Below are 24,788 nucleotides of genomic sequence, written 5' to 3'. Positions count from 1 at the left end.
TCATGATCTGTGTTTCTATTTTCTCTTGTACAAAAAAATAATAGAAGTGGTAGATTAGGTCAGTGATCATCAAATATGTGAACTGTTTTTTTAAAAATGTAGCTTCATGAGGTTCGTTTCAGATCCTCTTGAGCAAATGTCTAGAAGTGGAGCCTGTGAGGCTTTATTGACTAAAAACAAACAAACAAAACAATTGAAAGAGTTTCTGGGGTGATTCTAATGATGTGTCAAGTCATCAGATGGGTGGTGTCTGAGGTCCCTTCGAGTCCTAACATTCTGAGTATCTGTCAGTGACTGACGGGTAACAAAACTGTTAGAGAAATGTGAAGACCTTGGGTAATCAGTGGAGCCAAAACTGTCTCAGTGGTCATCTTTGCCATGTGAGGGAGCAAGCCGTACGGATATTTGAGGAAGTGTATTCTCAACAGAGGAACTAGTAAGGACAGAGATCCTAAGGCAAGACCATGTGTGCCGTGCACTCTAAAAAGAAAAATGTTGCCAAGGGGCAAAAATCATTTGGATTCAGAAAGTGAATTGTCCTTCAAGGGAATGTGAACGGACCCAAGGTGGACTGGTAGATAGGGCTAGCAGCTGCACATCGTGATAGGAGAGGCAGGTGGGGGTTGTCTGCTGCCTAATCTCTCCCCCATTGGCCCTTGCTTGATAACAGCACTTCCTATGATCAGAACTCATTTCTTTGTGTTTAAGCATTGTTCTGTCAAGGCAGTCGGTGATACCTTAATGTGAGCTATTATGAGAACTTGTTCCTCTGTCAGGAAGAACAAGACCACATGAAAGGATTGGGCTCATTCTATAGAGCAGAAAATGTAGGACTGACCTTCTCCTTTCCAGCTGAGTGGACAGGCTGAGGGGAGACAGCTTGTAACTCAGCCGAACAGGGGCAGAGACTTTTGATGGCCATATCCAAAGCTCAAATAACATGTCCTTGGTTTTTATCTTCACGGGGAATTCTCTAGCTGACTATAACACACCAAAATGTTCTTCAGAGAATAATCCTATCACAAAACTGTAAAACTAGTGCTCATTACTGAAAGTTCCTGTATTTTAAAAGTTCCCTTGACAATTGAGAAAGTTTTTTTTTTCCTTTTAAATAGACTTTATTTTTTAGAGCAACTTTAGGTTCACATCAAAATTGGCAGAAAGTACAGAGAGTTCATCTGTTCTTTCTGCCCCCCCTCACGTGCACAGTCTCCCCTACTATCAATATCTTGTATCAGAGTAGTATGTTTGTTGCAGTTGATGAACCTGCACTGACACATCATTATCATTCCAGACCATAGTTTACTATGGTTTATTAAGGTTCACTTGTGGTGGTGTGCATCCTATGGGTTTTGACAAATGTATAATGAAATGTACCCATCATTATAGTATCATACAGATCAGTTTCACTACCGTAAAAATCCTCTGTGATCTGCCTATTCATCTTTCCCTAACCCCTGGCAATCACTTATCTTTTTACTCTCTCTATAGTGTTGCTTTTCTAGAATATCATTTGGTTGGAATCATGCAATAGGTAGCCTTTTTATTTTATTTTTATTTTTATTTATTTTTATTTTTTACTTTTAAGTTTTTAAAAAATTTATTTATTTTGAGAGAAGGAGAGAGAGAGAGAGAGTGAGAGCGAGCGAGTAGGGGAGGACAGAGAGAGAGAGGGAAAGAGAATCCCAAGCAGGCTCCATGTTAGCATGGAGCCTGACATGGGGCTTGATCTCATGGACCGTGAGCTCATGACCTGAGCCGAAATTAAGATTCGGTTGCTTAACTGACTGAGCTACCCAGGCGCCCCATATGTAGTCTTTTTAGATTGTCTTCTTTCAGTTAGTAATATGCATTAAAGCTTTCTCCATGTATTTTCTTGGCTTGATAGCTCATTTCCCTTTACCACTGAGTAGTTATCTGTTGTCTGGATGTAGCACAGTTTATCTATCCATTCACCTACTGAAGGACATCTCGGTTGTTTCCAAGTTTTGGCAATTAGGAATAAAGCTACTGTAAACATCTCTGTGTGCGTTTTTATATAGACATAAGTTTTACTCCTTTGGGTGAATATCAAGGAGTATGATTGCTGGATCATAAGGTACGAGTTTTTTTTTTTTAAGAAACGGCCAAACTTCCAAAGTGGTTATACCATTTTGCATTCCCACCAACAGAGAATGACAGTTCATGTTAATCCACATCCTTGTCAGTATTTGGTTTTGCCAGCATTCGGCCATTCTAATAGCAGTGTAGTGGTATCTCACTGTTGTCTTAATTCGTGTTTCTCTAATGACGGATGACGTAGAGCATCATTGATAACGTTTATCTACCATCTCTATATCCTGTTTTGGGGGGTGTCTGTTCAGGTCTTTGCCCATTTTTTAATGGGGTTGTTCATTTTCTTATTGTTGGGTTTTAGGAGTTCTTTGTATATTTTGGATGACAGACCTCTATCAAATATGTTTTTTTGCAAATGTTTTCTCCCAGTCTGTGGCTTGTCTTCTCATTTTCTTGTTACTGTCTTTCATAGTTGAGAAGTTTTTAATTGAATTTTTTTTGTTAGTAGTGTTTCAGGCAGGGGAGACGTTTTTAATTTTAATAAAGTATAGGTTATTGGGGCACCTGGGTGGCTCAGTTGGTTAAGCTTCCAGCTCTTGATTTTGGCTCAGGTATTTGTGGTATTTGGCATCAGGCTCTCATGCTTGTAAAATTAAGCCCTGCATCCGGCTCCATGCTGAGCATGGAGCCTGCTTGGGATTCTCTCTCTTGCCCTGCCCCCTCCTCCTTCCCCTACTCTTGCTCATGTGTGAGCCTTCTTTCTCAAGTAAGTAAACATTAAAAAAAAATAAATAAAGTCCAGGTTATCAGTTGTTTCTTTCATTACATGTGCTTTGGTTGTCATCACCATGTCCAAGGTCATCTAGATTTTTCTCCTATGTTATCTTCTAGGAATGTTAGAGTTTTGCATTTTACATTTGGGTCTGTGATTCATTTTGAGTTAAGTTTTTGTGAAGGATTTAAGATCTGTGTCAAGACTCATTGTTTTACGTGTGGATGTCCATTTGTTCCAGCGCCATTTGCTGAAAGGCTGCCATTTCTCCATTGTGTTGCCTATGATTTTTTTGTCAAAGATCAGTTGACTATATTTGTGTGAATCTGTTTTTGGGTTCTCTGGTCTTTTCTGTTGATCTGTTTGTCTGTTCTATTATCAGTACCCTCCTGTATTGGTTACTGTAATTTTGTAGTAAATCTTCACGTTGGGTATTTTTAGTCTTCCAACTTTGCTCTTGTCCTTCAGTGTTATGTTGGCTCTTCTGGGTCCTTTGCCTCCACAAATAAGCTCTAGAATGAATTTGTTTATATCCACAAAATAATTTGCTGGAAATTTGATTGGGATTGTATTGAATCTATAGATCAAATTGGGAAGAACTGACATCTTGAGTCTTCCTACCCATGAACATGTAATATCTCTCCATTTATTTGGTTCTTTGATTCCCTTTATCAGAGTTTTATAGTTTTCCTCATATAGATCTTATACATATTTTGTTAAACTTATACCTAAGTATTTCTTTTGTGGGATAGTGGGCTAATATTAATGGTATGGTGTTTTTAATTTTAAATTCCTCTTGTTAATAGCTGGTATATGAAGTATTTTTAAAATATTTTAACAGGTGTATTTTTCAGAGCAGGACCACATTTATGTCAAGCTAGCTACTTGCCTTTTTTCTTTTTTCTTTTTCTTTGTTTAAGTTTATTTATTTTTGAGAGAGACAGAGACAGCATGAGCAGGGGAGGGGTAGAGAGAGAGGCAGAGAGAGAATCCCAGGCAGGCATCCCACCATCACACAGAGCCCCATGCATAAACCATGAGATATGACCTGAGCTGAAACCAAGAGTTGGGCACTTAACTGACTGAGCCACCCAGGCACCCTGTCCTTTTTTCTTTTTAAATTCCTCCATCTTTTTCTCTTTGTAGTTACTAAACTTATTTTAAGATAGTTCTTAAATGTTTTTTCTGATTACCAAAATGATACAAGTTTATTATGGAACATTTGGAAGATGCAAACAAATATAAAAATGAAAATTCAAGTTACTCATAATGCTATCACACAAATTTTACTACTGTTAATACTTTTATTTTCTTATAGTCTTTTATTGGTACATAAATATAAGCTGTATTAACTGAATCATATTCAGATATCAAGTTACAGAATCTGCTTTTTTACTCAGTATAATATTTTCCCCATGTTATTAAAATGTTTTCAGGAGCAAGTTTTCATGACTCTGTAGTATGTTCTTAAATGGATGGCTTCAAAACTTAAGGTATGTTCTGCTGGTGGATGTTTGGGTTTCTAGTTTAGAAAGAAACCTATTCTTATTCACATTTCTGACAGTCTTCTTGGCAGATAATTTTCCTTGTAGGAAATTTTCCTTCCCCAATGGAATTTGAAAATTGGGAGATAGAAATTGGTCAGATAGATAGAAACCAAAATATCTACATTTGGAAATGGTTACTATATGTAACAACAAGGAGTTACCTAATAACCTTAGAATTAGACCTGTTCACCCACCTTGTCATAAGCAGCTGAAGACACACATAGGCCTTACCACATAGGGGTTCACCCCTATAAAACTTGATGTTGAGTAGTTGAAGGTTAGATTAGTTTGTGTGTGCTCTGCAAACAGATAGATACCAAAGCATAAAGGACAGTTTATCAATCAGAAATCATTCTTCTTCCCCTGGGAAGGAGCAGGTAGGGGTGAAGACAGATAGGAATGTTAACACTAATCAGGATTGTGCCTCTACTTGGAAACCTGAATCAAAGGTAAGGAATACCCCGCCCCCCAACTCTAACACCTTTTATAGGTTAAATCACCTCTTGAAGCATATGAATGTGAGGATTTTTTCCTTAACATTTTAAAAGCATTTTCTCTATATGCCTTCAGAGATAATTCATTCACTTGGTTCAACAATAAAAATATATATTTGAAATATATTTTTCCCACCTCATTATTCTTCCCCATGCCCTTTAGGTAATCGATTTTATTAGTTTTTTATAAATCCTTTTTTTTTTCCATTTAAAAATCCATTTAGCATTTTCTTTTTCTTCTTTTTTTTTTTCTTTCTTTTTAACTCTGGCATTCTCCCCTTTCTTGATTGCTCCATCTTGATCTTCTTTGCTGAGTCCTCCTTTTCTCCCCACCCGTTAATGTTGGTGTGCTTGAAGGCTTAGTCCTGGACCTCTTCTCTACTCACACTCACTTTCCTTAGTGATCTCATTCAGCCTTTGGCTTGAAGTACCATCTGTTTGCCAGCAACTCCCACATTTATAACTCTAGCCCAGACTTTTCCCCTGCCCTCCAGGTTTGTATACCCAACAACTTGTCCCACCTGCAGCTTTCTCTCTCTTGATGGTCATAGTTATGACTCCTCTTTTTTTTTTTTTTTTCCCCTTCCTTACACACTGTATCCAATCCATAGCAATTCCAGCGGGCTCTACCCTCAAATACTACCCCAAGTCTGACTACTTCTTGCCACCTCCACTATTACAACCTGGTCTATGCCAATGTCCTCTCTCTTTTTATTTTTCATCATGATGAGTATGCTATTTAATGCCTATTCAATCCATCCCGCCACCCACCTCCCCTCTGGTAACCATCAGTTTGTTGTCTATAGTTAGGAGTCTGTTCTTGGTTTGTCTGTCTTTCTCCTTTTTTCCTTTGCTTATTTGTGTTTCTTAAATTACACATATAAGTGAGATCATGTGGTATTTGTCTTTCTCTGACTTATTTTGCTCAGCATTATACTTTCTATCTCTATCCATGTTGTTGCAAATGACAAGATTTCATTCTTTTTTATGGCCAAATAATATTCCATTGCATGTATATGTGTGTGTGTATGTATATATGTGTATATATATATATATCATATCATATATTTTATATATATATATATATACACACACACATATATATGTGTATACACACACACATATATGTATATATACCCATACATCCTTGGGTGGGGTGTGTGTGTGTGTGTATATATATATATATGTGTGTGTGTGTGTGTGTGTGTGTGTGTGTATAATATTATATATATAATATCATACCTTCTTAATCCATTCGTCTATCTTGGGCTACTTCCATAGTTTGGCGATTGTAAATAATGCTGTAATAAACATAGGGATGCATGTATCCCTTTGAATTTGTATTTTTGTAATTTTGGTGTAAATCCTCAGTAGTGCAACTCTTTGATCATAGGATAGTTCTCTTTTTAATTTTTTGAGGAACCTTAAAGGGATTGAAGATTTCCCTCAAAGGGAAAAGGATTTTCATTTTATTATGAAATATTTCAACCATAAGGAAAATACAGAACATGGTATAATAACCATATGTGTACCCACAACCAAGTTTTGTTAAATCTTAACATTTTACTACTCTTGCTTCACATATATAATTAAAAACAAAAGATCTAAAACACGAGGGGAACAGATGTTGCTTCCTACATAGTCCTTACTGGGCCCAGTCTTCTCCCTTCTTCCTCCTTCCAGAGGTAACCACATTCTGAATATTTGCCTCTGCTGTATTTTTAGTTTACTGGTTATAATGTATCCATAAATAATACTGGGTCACACATATTTAACATTATAGAATGAGTAGCATACTGTACATATTATTTTGAAGAATTGCATGTTTTTTGAAATTTATTCATATTCATGTACCTCTAGTTCGGTAATTCTAAATTCCAGTATAGCATTCACAATTTATGTATCCATTAGTCCATTGATGAACATTTTAATTTTGTTTTTACAAACTATTTTACTGTTATAAACAATGTTGCAGTGAATAGTATTGCCCTTGTCTTTTTCTGCACATCTGTATGGATTTCCATAGGGTATATGCCCAAGAGTGGAATTGTTAGGTTTTACGATACGTGAATCTTTGGCTTTACTAGATATCCTTCAAAGCAGTTGCCTCAGCTTCTTTCCCAACACAGTGCATGAGTCTTCCCACTGCTCATCGTCCTTGGGTGGGGTGGCGGTGGGGGGCCTGTACACAAAATGTATCTTGTTTCTTTTAAAACAGCTTTATTGAGATGATTCACATACCACACAATCCTCCCATCTAATGTGTATTTATACTTCAGTGGATTTTAGTGCATTCACTGAATTGTGCAGTCATCACCAAAATCAACTTCAGAACAGTCCATTACCCCCAGAAGAAACCCCACACAAAATTTAACTGTCATTCCACAATTCCCCAATCTCTCTACCTCCAGCTCTAGTCAGCTGCTAATTTGCTGTCTCTGTAAATTTGCCTATGCTAGACATTTTGTATAAGTGAAATCATATAACATATGATTCTCTGTAGTTGATTTCTTTCACTTACCATGCTTTCAAGGTTCACTCCTGTTCTAGCATGTATTAGTATTTCATCCCTTTTTATTGCCAAACAGTACTCCATTGTATGGATGTGCCACATTGTGTTTATCCGATGATGGACATGTGGTTGCTTTCCACATTTTGGCTATCATGAATAATGCTGTATAAACATTCCTGTACATGTTTTTTTTTTTTTAATGTTTATTTATTTTGAGAGAGCACATGTGTGCGCACTTGAGCACCAGAGAGAAAAAGTACAGAAGAGGGGCAGAGAGAGGGGGAGAGAGAGAATCCTAAGCAGTCTCCACATGGTCAGCACAGAGCCCAGTGTGGGGCTTGACCTCATGAATGGTGAGATCATGACCTGAACTGAAATCAAGAGATGGACACTTAACTGACTGAGCCACCCAGGCACAACCCCAAACCCCGGACATGTTTTTATGGACTTTTTTTAGATGAAGAAATCCTGGATGCCAGGAACAATAGGCAGAGGTCACAGGTGTCCACCTGGTGCAGGTGGGTGAGAAAGGAGCAGGGAGCCCTTTCTCCAGCTCACTTGGCTGCCATTGCTTGGAGCTTCCCCATCATCCTCACCTTCATGTGACAGGCATGGCAGCATGAGCACTTCCTAACCACTGCTTCAGCCTTTCCCTGTGAAGACTCATGGCTACTCACCTGCCTTTCTGTGGCCTTAATAAGTGTTCCGGCCTCCAACAGCATCTTATTTCAACTACCGACTCCCAGACTGCTGGTCTCTCTCTCTCTAGGACAGCAATCCAGTATTGTCTTTTGGAAGGCTTGTCTTCCCTGCCCAACCAGAGAGAGCATTTTCAGGCAAATTTGTCAACTATCTGGGCCATATAATTTAAAAACCAGTCTTTGAAGGTGCTGGCCAAGCTCCTGGCCTTGTTTTGTCTGCTTCATCCCCATGCCTCTATAACCAGGAGTAGACTATAAAATCTGGAAATCTCTTAGAACCAATTGAAGAAAAAACTACTTCTGATAGACTAATCAGGCTTTTTACCTGGGAGACTAGAGTATTCTTGTGAATTCTGCCTTCAAAGGTCAGAACTATTCTTCCTTTTCCTACTTTTTAAAATTCGATTTAGGGGCACCTGGGTGGCTCAGTCGGTTAAGTTTCCAACTTTGGCTTGGGTCCATGAGTTTGAGCCCCACATTGGGCTCTGTGCTGACAGCTCGGAGCGTGCAGCCTGATTCGGATTCTGTGTCTACCCCTTCCCCGCTCACACTCTGTCTCTGCTCTTTCTCAAAAATAAATAAACATTAAAAAAAATTTTTTTTAGGGGCACCTGGGTGGCTCAGGCGGTTAAGTGTCTGAATTTGGCTCAGGTCATGATCTCGAGGTTCGTAAGTCTGATCCCCACGTCAGGCTCTTTGCTGATAGCTCAGAGCCTGGAGCCTGCTTGGGATTCTGTGTCTCCCTGTCTCTCTGCCCCTCACCCGCTCATGCTCTATCTCTCTTTCTCTCAAAAATAAACATTACAAATTTAAAAACTTTTTAAAATAAAATTCAATTTTTATAAACTAAATTTTTAAGTGTTTCTTTTATGTAGAAATCAGCAAAAACAAATCTGTATTCTTCCTTCTTATACAAAAGGTAGCATGTTCTTTTTGCTGTTTGAACTTTCAGTATAATTTGGAGATCTTACAGGCATTGCTGTCATACTTGCACACTCTTTACAGTAGCTGCTTGGTATTTTGTTGCGTGAATTTGACAAATGATATTATTTACCCCTACCAATGTCTTCTCCAGTTGTTTCCAGTCTTCTGCTTTTAGCAAACATGCTGCAAAGATATACGTATCTATGTACATACATGTATATGTATGTGTGTACGTACATAGATACACATATATGTATACACACATAGATATATGTACGTGTGTCTGTATATGTACGTATACATATGTATATGTATGTACACATATATATGTACGCACACACATACATGTTTATATCTGTTTAGTTCCAGAAATAGAATTGGTGGGTCCAGGGTTAAAAATACTTGTAATTCTGATATCTATTACAGTTTACTCTCCTGCCCCCACCATGTAGTTCTACTTTTTTGTGCCTCTGCTCGTATTTATTGCATAGGGTTTCTAACTTTTGGAATTTTGCAAATCTGATAGGTGTATGAATTTAATTTGCTTTTCTCTAAGAGTAAGATTTAACATCTTTTCATATATTTAAAAATCATCTTAATATTTTTTCTATGAACTATCTGTATACATTGCCCAGTTTTCCATTGGTTTGTGAGCCCTTTTCTTCATTGGTTTCTGGTCCTTTTTATAGTACGGGGATTAATCTTTTGTCTGTGATATGAGCTACTAATTTTTGGTGAACTTTCTTTGATAGCAGTTTTTGTTTTTGTACATAGTTGAGGTAATTCATACTGTATACATAATTCTGTGTTCTGCTTTTCAGTCTTAACATTGTATCACAAATATTCTTATTTTTCAAATGTAACAGGTTTTTATACTTCAGAAAGAAATGCAGAGGGATGTCCTGGAATGTAAAGGATGTTACCCTGACTTGTTTGCTACTAATATTAAGGTGATAACATAGCAGAGTTGGAACAGCACAGAATCTGGAATCAGGAAACATTGGTTTCTGTCCTGTCTTTGCCACTTACTGGTTACAACTTTTTTTTTTTTTTTTAATTTTGAGAGAGAGAATCTAAGCAGGGGAGAAAAAGAGAGAGAGAGAGAGAGAGAGAGAGAGAGAGAGAGAACACGCAAGTTAGCCCCGGGAAGAGGCAGAGAGAGAGAAAGAGAATCCCAAGCAGGCTTTGCGCTGTCAGGGTGGAGCCCGGTGCAGGGCTCGAACTCATGAACCGTGAGATCATGACCTGAGCTGAAACCAAGAGGCCAACACCCAACCAACTGAGCCACCCAGGCGCTCCTGGTTATAACTTTTTAAAAGTCTCCTAATTTCTATATAAAACATGTAATACACGCTCTCACGGGACTTTTGTGAAGATTACTTCAGGTGAATTCTGTAAAGTGTTTGGCAAACTCTAAAATGTTAGGTAATTATTTGTGCATGTGCTGTGTGGCTCTCATCACCAGAGCCTATATCCAGACGTCAGACTTTCTGGAAGTTGTGTCTTTAGGCTCTGTGAGATTGTGCAGTAAAAAAAGGTCAGCTATTTAATATGATAGAAATCAATTTGATACAGTACTAGAGCAGTAATAACAAACTCAGAGGCTATATATAAATAGGTTTAATAAATGAGAAGAGGGGTTACTTTTTAGAGAGAAACTTGTCCTGTCCTTGGGGAAACGGGGGATGAAGAAGGGCAGGACAATGTGGTATATGAATACTGACAAGCTCAATAAATGTCATTGTATGAAGCCAAACTACATATTTGAAACTGAATCTAAATGCCTTGAATTCATTAAGGTGGTTTCCCTGTGGGAGTTCACCCACTGCCTCATGCTTCAGCTACCAAGAAACTTTTTAAAGCAAACAGTAATTAAGGTTGTTTGTCTTAAGGCAATAATACAATCTTTGATGGGTTAAAAAAAATAGAATGTTTCTATTGTATTCCTCAGTTTCATGATTTATTTTATTTTTAATTTTTCAAGAAGTAGTATAGTCATATGGTTAAATATTCAAAAGGTACAAAGTCTCAGTGAGTACTTACAGCACACTTACTGTGTGCCTGGCTCTTTGTTAATCCTCAAACACTTATGAGGTAGGCATTTTGCAGATGAGATACTGAGGGACAACGAGGTTAGGTAACTTCCCAAAGTCACGAACTAGAAAGAGGCAGAGTGAGGATTTGAGCCCAGGCCACCTGGCTCCAGGGTCTATATTCTATGCTGTTTTAACAGATGTGTATTAAATAGTTTTAGACACAACCAGTCTTACAACTCATTATTTATCTTTCTAGAGATACTCTATGTACATATAGTAAAATCCAGAGTTTTTCCTACATTTTTTCCTTTTTTAAAAAAAAATACATATGAGAGCATTCTATACACAATGTTTTGTACTTCTTTCTTCCTATTAAGATGATATCCTAGCTGATTATAGAATCATAAGGATCTTCCTCATTTGTTATTGTATCTGTATAGTACTCCATTGTATGGATGGACCATAGTTTAACAGTCTTGTGTTGATGGTTGTTTCCAGTCCTTTGCTATTCCAAACAGTGCTACAGTGAAAGTCTTTTTGTACATAATCATTTTGAACTTTTGCAAATTGATCTGTAGGATCAATGCCTACAAGTGGAATTGCTGGGTCAAAGAGTATGTGTGTTTGCACCCATGTTGTTCTTCCCCCTCTCCCCCAACCCTCTTATTTTGGTTCTGCCCTCTGCCCCATGGCCCGGCCCTGCACTGCTGCCCTCTGACCATTCCACACGTGCTCGCCTGTACCCATCTCTTTTAGAGCTAATATTTTACAAACAAAGATAGGTACAGTTTCTGTTGATTTTGGCTTTCTCATTTTGCAAACAGAAGACCTTATGGAGATAACAATGATTTAGACCTTGGGAATCTTCTAGGAAAATAGTATTATTATGTTATCTGTGTACAATTTAAATGGATCTAGAATTAATGTATAAACCAGTGTCTTGAATATTTATCTGTGATTAGCATATAAGTTCCATGGGTGGGTGGAGAAGGTGGGGAAACCTTACTTCAAAGAAGATATGAAATCATGTTGATGCAAGTTAGCTTTCAGCAGGGCCATTATGCATTTCAGTAATCCTAAAATATAGTAATGAATGTTGACTGTTGGGGTTATGCTGACAAGAGTGTGAAAGAATTAGCTCAGTGAATATTAAAATTAAAGCATGCATGGAGGTGTACAGTGTACAGCAAAGCTTTTTTTTTTTAAGTTTTTTTAATGTTTATTTATTTATTTTTGAGAGAGTGAGACAGAGCATGAGCAGGGGAGGGCCAGAGAGAGGGAGACACAGAATCAGAAGCAAGCTCCAGGCTCTGAGCTGTCAGCACAGAGCCCGACGCGGGGCTCGAACCACGGACTGTGAGAACATGACCTGAGCCGAAGTCGGATGCCCAACCAACTGAGCCACCCAGGTGTCCCAAAGCTTTTTTTTTTTTTTTTTTTTAATCTATACACCCAACATGGGTCTTGAACTCATAACTCTGAGATTGAGTCACATGCTCTTCTGACTGAGCCAGCCAAGCACCCCCCACCTTTTTTTTAAATATAGGTAGCTTCCAGTTTATAGATACCAGAAAAGAATGAGTAGTGCTCTTTTATGAATTCAAGAAATTATTTTGGAAAATATGGTCCATATTTAGAGATTCTGTGAGTTTTTAAAGGGCAGAAAGAGAAAAACCTATTAATAGCATCAATAAAATCTGGCAAAGCTAGTCAGGGGTGGAATTCTGGTTGGCATAGTCACCTGCCTACTCAGTGACCCTCTTGCCTCAAAAGAACTTGTGCTTTTCCTCTGCAGATTTTGTTAGCATCTTTTGAAAATTCTATCAGTTAAAGATGCATTTATATTAAGAAACATGTTTGTCAAAGTATAGAGTATATCTAGAAGGGTTAAAGGATGCTGTGCAGTAATGTGGATTAATTAAGATTGCTTTCCTCTTAGTACTTGGCTGGGGTCATCTATTCCAAATTATACTGTGCACACACTTTATAGACGATTTGGAATTTTAGTGTGTTAGAGTTGGAAGAATGAGACCTTAAGAGGTGATTTTAGCCCCAACCCATCATTTTTATAGGGGAAGAAACACTGGACTGAGAGATGAAGCAGTGTGACCAGGATTGAACTGTCGATCTTGCCTAGAACTCAGGCATTCTAATGTCCAGTACAGTGCTTTGCAGTTTTGTGGATGCCCATGGTGGCCCCAGGGCAGTGGGGGTGTGGGGCATGGTGACTTGAGGGCCACACATAAACTTTACCTATTTCAGAGTCTTACCTGACATGACCCTGAACTCAGGAAAAAAGGAAGGAATTCTGTCTTTTCCTCCTCTGTACTTCATAGTTCCCAGTTCATAGCATCCAAACCACAGGCTATATTGTGACTCATAATGTTTTGTTATTGCTGTGTGAACTCATTATATGAAGATTTACGTGGTTTTAGCTTGTGACCCTTACAACCATTTATAGCCTTATTTCAGGGGGAGGGAGAAACAAGTTCTGAGTTACAACCTACTTACACATAAACTTGATTGTCATCTTTGTTATGGATCAGTTATATTTGGAATAATGTTGGTTGGACTGAATGTTACTTATTCCAGTCTTTTGACCTTCCTTAAGACATAGTAAGTATTGCATTGGTCAACAATCTCTTATCCTACAATTCTAAAATCCTAAAATCTCTGAAAAGATTTTTAGAATTAACCTGAACTATTGTGAAGCTATGTATAGTTTCTGTCTAATCCGCTCAGCATAAATATTCATAACTTGGCCTGGTGTTACATTTGTTTGATTTGGGGATTTGGTTATACCTTGAACCCTGGAGGAGGTATTACATAATACCTTCTTTCTAAAGTATAAAAAATTCTGAATTCTTAAATACCTGGCCGCAAAGATCTCAGTGAAAAGATTGTGTATCTGAACTTATCTTTGATTTATGCTTTACAGTTTTAAGAGTACTTTCATACTTAGTCTTTGTTTTTCCCAACAACCTTGGGAGAGGTAGATAAGGCACATAGATACACTTTGGGAAAGCTAAGCCCTGGATAAGTGCTTTCCTAAAGTCACCTGACTTGAAAGTTGCAGAGCTAGAATTAGAAGCTCTGTTTACCCTGGTTAATACTAATCCATGTCCCAAGCATCACATCCTCTGTGACTTGCACCCATCTCTTTCCCCTACAATGTGGATTCGACCTCTTTGTCCTGTAAGTTCTACAAGACATATGGACATTAATCTCAGTATCTGTGACAGTATAGTTTACTTAAGTGTTTGTATGTTGGCCTTCCCATAGCAAATTGTACGAATTTTGAGGTGGAAACTGGATCTAGTTAATTTCTATTCCTGGTATATCTTTCATGGTACCTGGGTCAAGCCAGGTCCTAAAATTGCATGGAAGGAGGGGCACCTAGATGGCTCAGTTGGTTAAGCGTCTAGCTCTTGATTTCTGCTCTGGTCATGATCTTATGGTTTGTGGGATCGAGTCTAGCATCAGGCTCTGCGCTTGGGATTCTCTCTCTCCCTTGCTCTCTGCCCCTCCCCAACTCTTGCTCACATGCTCTCTCTCAAAATAAATGAACTTCAAAAAAGAGTTTTTAAAAATAAAAAAATAAAATGGCGTGGAAGGAACGAATGCAGGAGTGTGCTTTAGGGCTCTTGTTACTAACAGTGCTCTTTGTACGTCATGCTGCTGATTATAGGGATTTATTCTTTCCCCACATTTCTTCTACAAAAGGAGTAAAGGATTTACATATCACCTACTTTGTTAAAGACAAAGTTGTAGCCAATATCCAGTATAAATTTTTTTGGTAAAATAACAATGGGATACATTTAACTGGAATCATTTTTAAATTATATCTTTAGGCTAGCTTTATGTATAAAAGTTTCTGATAAGAATTGGAGTCTTTAAGTACTTTTCTTACTATACTGTTGACCACAGAACAGAAATTCAGTGGTGAGTTTTTATGTAGTTACTCTGCAAGTAAACTTGGCAAGTTTTACAGCAAAGACAGTTTCACTGTAAAATAGGAACATCAATTAATTTCCAAATTACCTTTCCTGTTTGCTTTCTTTCTGAGAGTTAGTAACCCAGACCAAAACAAAACAAAACAAAGCAGAATTCCAAATTTGTTACTGCCATTATTTACATAATTCTTTTTCTTGAAATAATTAGTGTGGTACTGAGTGGGGAATAATGTACATTTGTGCTGACAGGGTGAACGCTGTTGCCATCTCCAAACACAATTTCCCCTTTTCTCCACTTCTACTTTTCCTTTATTTTTAGGTAAGAGTCATTAGGACTTCCTCTCTACTCTTTTTCCCCAAAATTTATTTATTTTGAGAAAGAGAGATCAAGTGTGAACATAAGCATGGGAGGGGCAGAGAGACAAGAAGACAATCCCAAATAGGCTCCATGCTGTCAATGCAGAGCCCAACGTGGAGCTTGAGTTTATGAACTGTGAGATCATGACCTGAGCCTAAATCAAGAGTTGGAGGCTAGGGCACCTGGGTGGCTCAGTCTGTTACGCATCTGACTTTGGCTTAGGTCATGATTTTGCAGTTCGTGGGTTCAAGCCCTGTGTGTGGCTCTGTGCTGACAGCTCAGAGCCTGGAGCCTGCTTCAGATTCTGGGTCTCCCTTTCTCTGCCCTTCCCCCACTCACACCCCATCTCTCTCTCTCTCTCTCTCTCTCTCAAAAAATGAATAAACATTAAAAATATATATTTTTTAAGTTTGATGCTTAACAGACTGAACCACCTAGGCACCCCCTTCCTCACTATTCTTGAGCAAACCTTTCTAGAGGGTTTCTGTTTGATTTTAGAAACTTTTTTGAGAAAGAGAAGAGGAGCAGTGAGAGTTGGTAGAAGAAACACAGAATAGGGCTTAAGAGTAAAATATCGTCATAAATACAGTAAAAGTTTCATCAGAGCAGGAATTATGATTTGTTCACAGCTGTATCCCAGTGGTTGCAAGAGTGCAAGCACCCAGTAGGCATGTGGGAGCTACTTGTTAAATGGGTAGTTTTTGCCATTTTCTGTTGTGATTGTTATTGTTGATTTTTTTGTTTAATTTTACTTTTTCTTGGACCACTTAAATTTCTCTATCATATTTTATTTATTCATTTATTTACTTTAAATGTTTATTCATTTTTGAGAAAGTGTGAGTAGGGGAAGGGCAGAGAGAGAGGAGGATAGAGAATCTGAAGTGGGCTTTGTGCTAACAATAGAGAGCCCGATGTAGGACTCGAATTCATGAACTCTGAGATCACCACCTAAGCTAAAGCCAGCCGGTCAACCAGCTGAGCCACCCAGGTGCCCCCTACCTTTTTTTTTTTTTATTTTATTTTTAATTTTTAAAAATTTACATCCAAATTAGTTAGCATATAGTGCAACAATGATTTCAGGAGTAGATTCCTTAATGTCCCTTACCCATTTAGCCCATCCCCCCTCCCACAACCCCTCCAGTAACCCTCTGTTTGTTCTCCATATTTATGAGGCTCTTCTGTTTTGTCCCCTTCCCTGTTTTTATATTATTTTTGTTTCCCTTCCCTTATGTTCATCTGTTTTGTCTCTTAAAATCCTCATATGAGTGAAGTCATAGGATTTTTGTCTTTCTCTGACTAATTTCACTTAGCATAATACCCTCCAGTTCCATCCACGTAGTTGCAAATGGCAAGATTTCATTCTTTTTGATTGCAGAGTAATACTCCATTGTATATATATACACCACCTCTTCTTTATCCACTCATCCATCGACGGACATTTGGGCTCTTTCCATACTTCAACTATTGTTGACAGGGCTGCTATGAACATGGAGGTGCATGTGTCCCTTTGAAACAGCACACCTGTATCCCGTGGATAAATGCCTAGTAGTGCAATTGCTGGGTCCTAGGGTAGTTCTGTTTTTAGTTTTTTGAGGAATCTCCAGACTGTTTCCCAGAATGGCTGCACCAGCTTGCATTCCCACCTACCTGACTTTTTAAATATTCACATTCTTAGATCACAGGACTGCCCTCTAAACTCTTCCTGTGAACTTGTTGTTGACTATATAAGGGTTATTTCCTTGCATGAGAGCAAAAGGGAAAACATTTTTGAAGTATTCATCTTTCATAGATCATGTTTCAACATGGCTATACTTGAGCCCACTTCTAGCCTGACTCCTATAAAAGTTCAAAGGACCAGTCAAGCATGAACACTAGAATTGGTCTTGGAGGATGTTGGCAAATCATACAACTACTTGTCTCATCCTTATTAGCCATGACTCCTTGAAACCCTGGGTATGCAAGTCACTACCACCATTCCATTTGCTCTGAAAATGGCTTTGTCAAACAGCTTTAGTTCTCCTAAAACACAAGTCAGATGATGTCATTTCCCATCTCAGAAAGTTGGAATGGCACTCCACTGCTTGTAGAAGCAAACATACATTCCTTGGCTTGACATTCAGGGTCCTCCACAAGTAGGCTTACACTGTCTTTCCAGCCTCATCTCCTGCATAATTCTTCTGTAGTAGACATGTTTCAAGAAATTAAGACTTTGACTTTGTACCATTTGACTTTTTGTATTTATGTCATGCCCTCATTCTGCAATGACTCTCTCCCCTGTTTACGTTACATGTGGATGCCTTGCCATTCTTCCTAACTTCATCAGTTCAGATATTTCTTCTTCTGGAAACCTTTCCTGTTGTTGTTTTTTTTTTTTTTTTTTTTTTCTTTCTATATTCTGCCTAACCCTTTTATTTTCATGTAGTTACCTATATGATTGTATCTTGTAGATTTTAAATGCCTAGAGAATAAGGACTTACCCAGTTCTTATTTATTGTATCCCCCTGACTGCCAGGCTTCTTTGGCCTTCATTGGCCGATAGCAGCATAACTCCACAATCTGTCCATCATCACCTTCCCTCTGTGTCTATGTCCAAATTTCCCTCCTCTCATGAAGACACTAATCACCCTCATCTAGTATGATTTCATCTTAACTCGATTACATCTGCAAAGATCTTCTTTCCAAACATGGTCATGTTGACAGGTACTGTGAATTAGGAATCGAACATACTGTTTTGGGGGACACGATGAAACCCACAACACATGGTTTTATATATTTTATTTTATTTTATTTTATTTTATTTTATTTTATTTTATTTTATTTTATTTATTTAGAGAGAGAGAGAGTGGGAGTGGGAGAGAGGGAGAGAGAGAATCTCAGGCAGGCTCTGTACTACCAGTGCAGAGCCCGATGTGGAGGTCAAGTTCACAAAACTGTGAGATCATGACCTGAGTTGAAGTTGGATGTTCAACTGACTGAACCACCCAGGTACTCCTGATTATTTTTATTTTATTTTATTTTATTTTATTTTATTTTATTTTATTTTATTTTATTTTATTTATTTTATTATTTTTTTAATGTTTATTTTTGAGAGAGACAGAATGTGAGTGGGTTGGGGCAGAGAGAGAGAGGGAGCCCCAGAATTCAAAGCAGGCTCCAGGCTCCAAGCTGTCAGCACACAGCCTGATGCAGGGCTTGAACTCATGAGCTGTGAGATTAAGACCTGAGCCGAAGTCGGACACTCAGTCAACTGAGCCACTCAGGAGCCCCTGATTATATATATTTTAAAGAGAATTCTGTTTTCTGTACTTAAACTCATTTGAACTATTGCTTGTCACCTTTCAGATAAGTAATGTAGACTTTGGTCACTTTCTTCCTGCTCTTGATGAGTAGTTACAGAAATAACAGCTGGTTTCAGTTCCAGCTGGCAGATGTTACCATCATGGACTCTTAAAACTGAAAAGGGTCCATCTAAGTCCTTTTGTTTAAATTTTACAGTAAGAAAAGGTAGATAAACCATCTTACTTTTTTGTGCCTCAGCTCAGATGGCCATGACCAGAGTAGATAAATAAAACCAGGGGCCTTACTTTCAACCAAGGCAAAGCAATGAGGTAGTTCTCATTAGAATAAATATCTCTTAAATAGATATTTTAAGGCAAAAGCCCACGGCTTATTTTTTTATACCTCTTTGAGTCATGCAGAGTTGCCCTTAGTAAAACACCAGGAACCATGGCTGTACTCACAGAAGCCCCACAATAACTTTGGTTGAATGTTGAAGTGAATGTGAACAGGCAGAAAATGCATGTGGCATGTGATTATGACTCAGTGAAGCCCTGTGTTATGGAGGATCCCAGGGAAAAAAGCTGACAGTGCGCTGGGAGATTTCCGCAGATTATCTCCTTTAATCTTCACACCAGGTCTTACAAGTACTGCTTGAGGGGGGACTTTCTTAAGGCTGTAACTCCAGTGGGAGGCAGACCTGAGATTTGATCCCAGGCCTGCCTTATTCTGAAGCACTCTTTTAATGTCCTTTGCCCTGCCTGTATTTTCTTCATCAAATTACTCAACTGTAATTTCCTCTACATTAGTATTAGTGATGAAATTATAATTAGGCATTAAATAAGGCAGTATTCATATGGAAGCTGGAGAGTGGAGTTTGCCTTATATAAAGCATACCTTTTGAAGGTATTTGGGTCAAAAAATTAGACAATCCAACATATGTGCTTTCTGCCTCCTATCTTTTATTTCCATTCCTTTAAAATTGAAAAATAGCATGAAACATTTAATAAGGTGGTATGATCCTTATTAAATCTTAGCTCTTCTAGTCAGGCTGTCCTCAGTTTGGTATTTGAGTCAGGGTTACTCCTCAAAAATAAGGATTGAACAATTTGCTGTGTAAATTATAAAGCTATTTTGGCAAAGTGTAATTGTTAGGGCAAAACAGATGGAACAAGAAAAAAAGACAAATCCTCTTTGCTTTTTCATTTTTAATAACTTCAGCCTATGTACTATGTCTTAATAATTTCAGAGGTTTTTTTTTTTTTTTTTTTTTTAAGATTCTTAAAAATGTTTTTTATTTATTTATTTGGGGGTGAGGGAAGGCCAGAGAGAGAATCCCAAGCAGACTCCCATGCTATTAGCACAGAGCCCTATGCCAGGCTCAGTCTTACAAACCGTAATATCATGACCTGAGCTGAAATCTAGAGTGGGATGCTTAACCAACTGAGCCACCCGGGCGCCCCCAGATATTTTTGTTATGTAATCTCTGTACCCAACATAGTGCTCAAAGTTACAACCCCAAGATCAAAAGTTGCATGCTTTACCGACTGAGCCAACCAGGCGCCCCATAGAGGGTATTTTTAATGGCTTTATGTAATTTAAAAATTTAGTGGTTTGGGACACAGTCTTCAGGACTTCTTGGTTGTAAGTGACAGAAAACTAACTCCAGGAATAGTGCTCACTCAGAAGCTGTTGGCTTCGATTGCCAACAGGAATCTGCCTCATCCCACTCCTTCCCTCTGCTTTCTTTCACCCTGACTTCATTTTCAGAGATAGGCTTTTACCTCATACTGGCAAAAATAGGCACCAGGGTTATCATTTCCTAGCTGAGCAGCTAAGTTGGGGGACTGGCTTTCATAACCTAGCTGGAGGTTGTGTGGTCATGTCTGATTAGCCAGGCCTACATCACAGACTGTCTCTGGACTGAGAGTAGAAGAAAATGATTTCTAAAATAAACTTGCCATGTTGTTATCAAAACTGGGAGGAAGGGATGCTTGGGCATGATAACTCAGAATATAGGTTGTTAGAAGAAGGTACAACCAGAGCTTTATATTTTTTGGTGTTGGGATTTAAGAAAATTAATCTGCTACCCTGAAAGAACATATTCAATATTAACTACTATTGCCTGAAAAAGGAAAGAGCCAATAATGCACAGTTTGTGGCTGGTAAAAAAAAAAAAAAAAAATATTGTACCATTAACAATTCTCTTAAGTAATTATTAACATTTTGGAGCACTTACTGTGTGTCAGCCTCTATGTGAAACACTTTACATATTTCATTTAATTCCTATAGCAGCCTTGTGAGGTTGACATTAATATTCTCATTGTGCTGATGAAAAAAATGGAAACTCAAAGTATGGATTTGATCCAGATGTGTCTGATTTCATTGTAGTTGACTGTCTCTTAGTTTAAACAGTTTGCTTTTGTCAATCTATCTATGTGACTTCCTATCATCCATACCTTGGGGACTCCTCCTACTTCTCCAGCTTTCTCTAAGCAGGAGGCATTCCTTTTGTCTCCAGTACCCTCGCAGCCTACCGCTAACTCTTATTAGTTCTGCCCCTAATATCTGTTCTCTTTCTTCCACCTCCGTTGCTGTTCCTCTAACCTTCCTGATGAAGGGCCTGAACTCTGATAATAAATTCTCTTTGGCCTTCTTACCTCCAGTCTTAATCTCCCCACCCATGTTTTCCTTAGAGGAACCAGGTTGAATTTTTAAAAAGTGTAGACTTGAGTTTATCAACCTTTGTACATCTTGGCTTCTCATTGCACTTAGGGCATGATTCTGACCCCTGCCTGTCTTCCCAGCCTACTCTCTTCCTACTCTGTTCTTCATTCTCACACCTTATCTCTTTAGCTCTTACTTCTTCAAGTCCTATTTAAAAATCACTTCTTAAATCCTCTGTCTGGTTGTTGTTGTTGTTTTATTAAGTAAGCTCTGCCCCCATCGTGGGGCTTGAACTCACAACCCCAAGATCAAGAGTCACATGTTCTACCAACTGAACCAGCCAGGCACCACCTTCACTTCCTTAAATCCTTAGGGACTTCCCTGCTCTTCAGATCTGAAAATAAGAAACACTCATCATATCCTTTTCCTTTTTGCACTTATGACAATCTGTAGTTATACATTTATATCATTATTGGCCCAGTATTCCCCACTAAACCATGTTCTCCATGAGGGCAGGGACCAATTCTATTTAGTTAACTTCTGAATGTCTAGCATCTGGACCACAGTGCCTGAAACATAGTAGGCACTCAAATATATGTTGACAGGATTAACAGACTAATAACTGAATATGTCCAAAGCAGTGCATTTTATATTTACTTTTTTACTTTTTTAAAGTAAGCTGTATGCCCATCTTGAGGCTTGAACATAGGACCCCGAGATCAAGAGTTGCACGCTCTATTGACTGAGCCAGCCTGGCGCCCCAAAGCAGTGCATTTTAAGTGATTGCCCTTTTTTATAGTCCTCACATTCTGATTACATTTATTACTCAAGAGCAAACTTATGTTTAGAGCAATTTTATCCCAGCAGCTTTTAATGTGAAGTTATAATTGACTTTATTAAGCAATTCATAAATGTGGCTACATCCCATCCAGCAAGTAGAGGGGCTCTCTGAAGAGTTGTACAAAATGGAAGGTTTTTACGGGGAGGATGGAACAAGGAGTTAATAGCAAGAGACAAGAAAGGATTGTTTCAGGCTAGATCATTTTCCCTTAGGGGGAAGGACAAGGGTCTTATCATGCAGATTACTTCATCTTCTTTTAGGCTAGGAGTAGGCCCATGTGACACATTACCTCATGTTAGTCAGAAAATTCCTGATTGACTGGTTAAGACTATTTCTAGGGGAGGTCTAAACAGCAGTTAAGCCAGTCCTGGTTTGGTGACTTGGATTAAGTGACACCATTTTGGGCCTGTGGTTTTCTTTTTAACAGGAGTAAGCTGTGCTTCCTCCATTGCTGATTGTTGTTAGCAATTCAGATTCTGTACAGTGATGCACTTGGTTTTCAAAACTTCTGTATCCAAGCCAGCTACTTGGATCCAAGTTCTAAAATTTAGGATATGTAATTCCACTCATTTTCACCTGAGCCTGGTGGGTGGGAGAGGAAGAGAGGAGAAGGCTCCACTCACTTGCTCCAAATGGTTCCCTGGCCAATAACACAGAAGCTGGAACATTCCTGTACCTCAGGTGTACCATTCCCAGAATCCAGGAATCCAAATTTAGCTTTCTGCACACATCCTTATGGTTTTTGGTTGCTATCTTTGCCCAAAGTGGCTTTGGAAGGAGAAACTTTCTCTCCAATGATTTATTGTTTACAGCAGTCTTCCAAACCTTTGCCATGGACAATGGCCCATTAAAGCCCACAGACAAGGCTGTCTGCCCCTGGTCAGAGGCACATAGGCATGTTGGCTGGGAATTTTAGCTCGCCATGACCATTCCAAGTGTTGTGGATTGTGGATAACGTAACTTCTTTCTCTCTTTTTAATCCATAGTTGGTCATGTTCGGAGTTTGACCTGAATGAGATTCGCCTGATAGTTTACCAGGACTGTGAGAGAAGAGGAAGACAAGTCTTATTTGATTCTAAAGCGGTTCACAAGATTGAAGAGGTAGCAACTCAGGTATGAAATGCAGATTTGCTTTCATCTTTTTAATTTGTGCTTTTAACCACCTCTCTGAGCAGTCGTTTATTAGTTCATAATCTTCTCTTTGAGCTCTACTGTATGTGTCATTAAGGTTCAGAAGCAGCATAAACAAAGGCTCTCCGCCACCCCGTCCTGCCGCATTTGTATTCTTATTAATATGCCAGGTGAAACTTTTATCAGAGAGTCATGACAGATGCTCAGCAGTGTACTGTAAATATTACTAGAGGTAAATTTGCTGGTGAGTTGTAATTCAGTAGGATTTTGATGCCAAACACGTGCTATGTAATAGGAAAGCTGAGCACTCTAAAATTCAGAAAGTGTTAGCCTGAAGGGAAGTTAATAGATCCTTCTGTCTGGTATTTCTCATAGATAGTAAGAGGTATTACATAGCACTGGGTTCAACAAGATTAAATAGCTTTTCTTACTATAGGGCTTCAGTATGCTAACATACACTGTCCTCTTCAAAAGGGAGTGTTTCTCAAACCCATTTGACCAAGGAAACTTTATTTACTTCCTTTTTTTAGTGCAAAGCAGGGGGAGGGGAAGAGGGAGTGTTGTGGGGTGGGGCACGGCAGGATCTGGGATTGGGTTAAGTGAGGGCAGAGCAGCCCTTGATCCTCTGGAGCCAGAACAGGAAAGGTTAAGGTCACATGTCCAGGTGAGGAGTAGAGTCTGGTCCTCCCTGAGTCTTCTGGACCTCAGCCTGAGGTACTTCTAAGTTGTCGCCTTTAGACTTTTGATTCTTTTCATGTTCAGTAGCTTGCTATCTATACTGACCAAATTCTGGAAGTTCATCGCATGTGTAGCTAAGTAAATGAATAGTTTATATCACAGTCTTTGTTTCATCAGGGCCAAGGAGCTGTTTTCCTGCTTTTGATAAGGATCATTTCTGCAGGAAGGAAGCATTTGGTTAAAGGCAGTTTAGCTGGGTAGATTCCATAGTACTTTATAGTGGAAGTCTGCCAGGTAGCTAATCATTACAGTAGTTGTTGGGCTTGTTGGGTTGGGGGGGCGGGGAATCTCTCAGGTGATTCACCTGTAGGCTTTAATGGTAGATTTGTATCAAAGTTTAGGTGAGCCAGCACTTGACAGGACATGATTTCTCCCTTAATTTCCCATATCATTTCCTGTTTCCCTGAAGGCCTTGCACAGATGGTTTAGTTGAAACACCCACACAGCATCACTAGGGCTCCTAATGGTGGTAACAGGTTGAAGAAAAAATTCTCACTGGCTTTTCTTTTTTTAAAGTTTATTTATTTATTTATTAATTTAGAGAGAGTACATGCGTGCATGCTGGGGGGAGGGACAGAGAGAGAGAAAGAGAGAATCCCAAGCAGGCTCTGCACTGTCAGCACAGAGCTAGATGTGAGGCTCGATCCCATGAACCGTGAGATCATGACTGGAGCCGAAATCAAGAGATGCCTAACCCACTGAACCACCCAGGTGCCCCTCACTGGTTTTCAAAGGCAACTGGAATTTTGGTATATCAGAGCAGTGATGACACTGGAGTCGGGA

General features: G+C 38.8%; 1 protein-coding gene across 8 annotated transcripts in view; it reads left to right on the top strand.

The window, feature by feature from the left end:
* The window catches only part of FNIP2 (folliculin interacting protein 2), a 132,725-nt gene that overhangs the window by 44,072 nt on the left and 63,865 nt on the right, over positions 1 to 24,788 (top strand). For 7 of the 8 annotated variants that reach the window (XM_030312830.1, XM_030312826.1, XM_030312825.2 and 4 more), the window contains exon 2: positions 23,123 to 23,249. In XM_030312830.1, the coding sequence (XP_030168690.1) occupies positions 23,123 to 23,249 (127 nt within the window). Of the gene's footprint in view, positions 1 to 23,122; positions 23,250 to 24,788 lie in introns of those variants that run through there. The other variant, XM_030312832.1, reaches the window with a different exon arrangement.

Source organism: Lynx canadensis, chromosome B1, assembly GCF_007474595.2.
Source record: "Lynx canadensis isolate LIC74 chromosome B1, mLynCan4.pri.v2, whole genome shotgun sequence".
Classification (NCBI taxonomy): domain Eukaryota; kingdom Metazoa; phylum Chordata; class Mammalia; order Carnivora; family Felidae; genus Lynx; species Lynx canadensis.
This window is presented reverse-complemented; position numbering and strand designations above follow the sequence as displayed.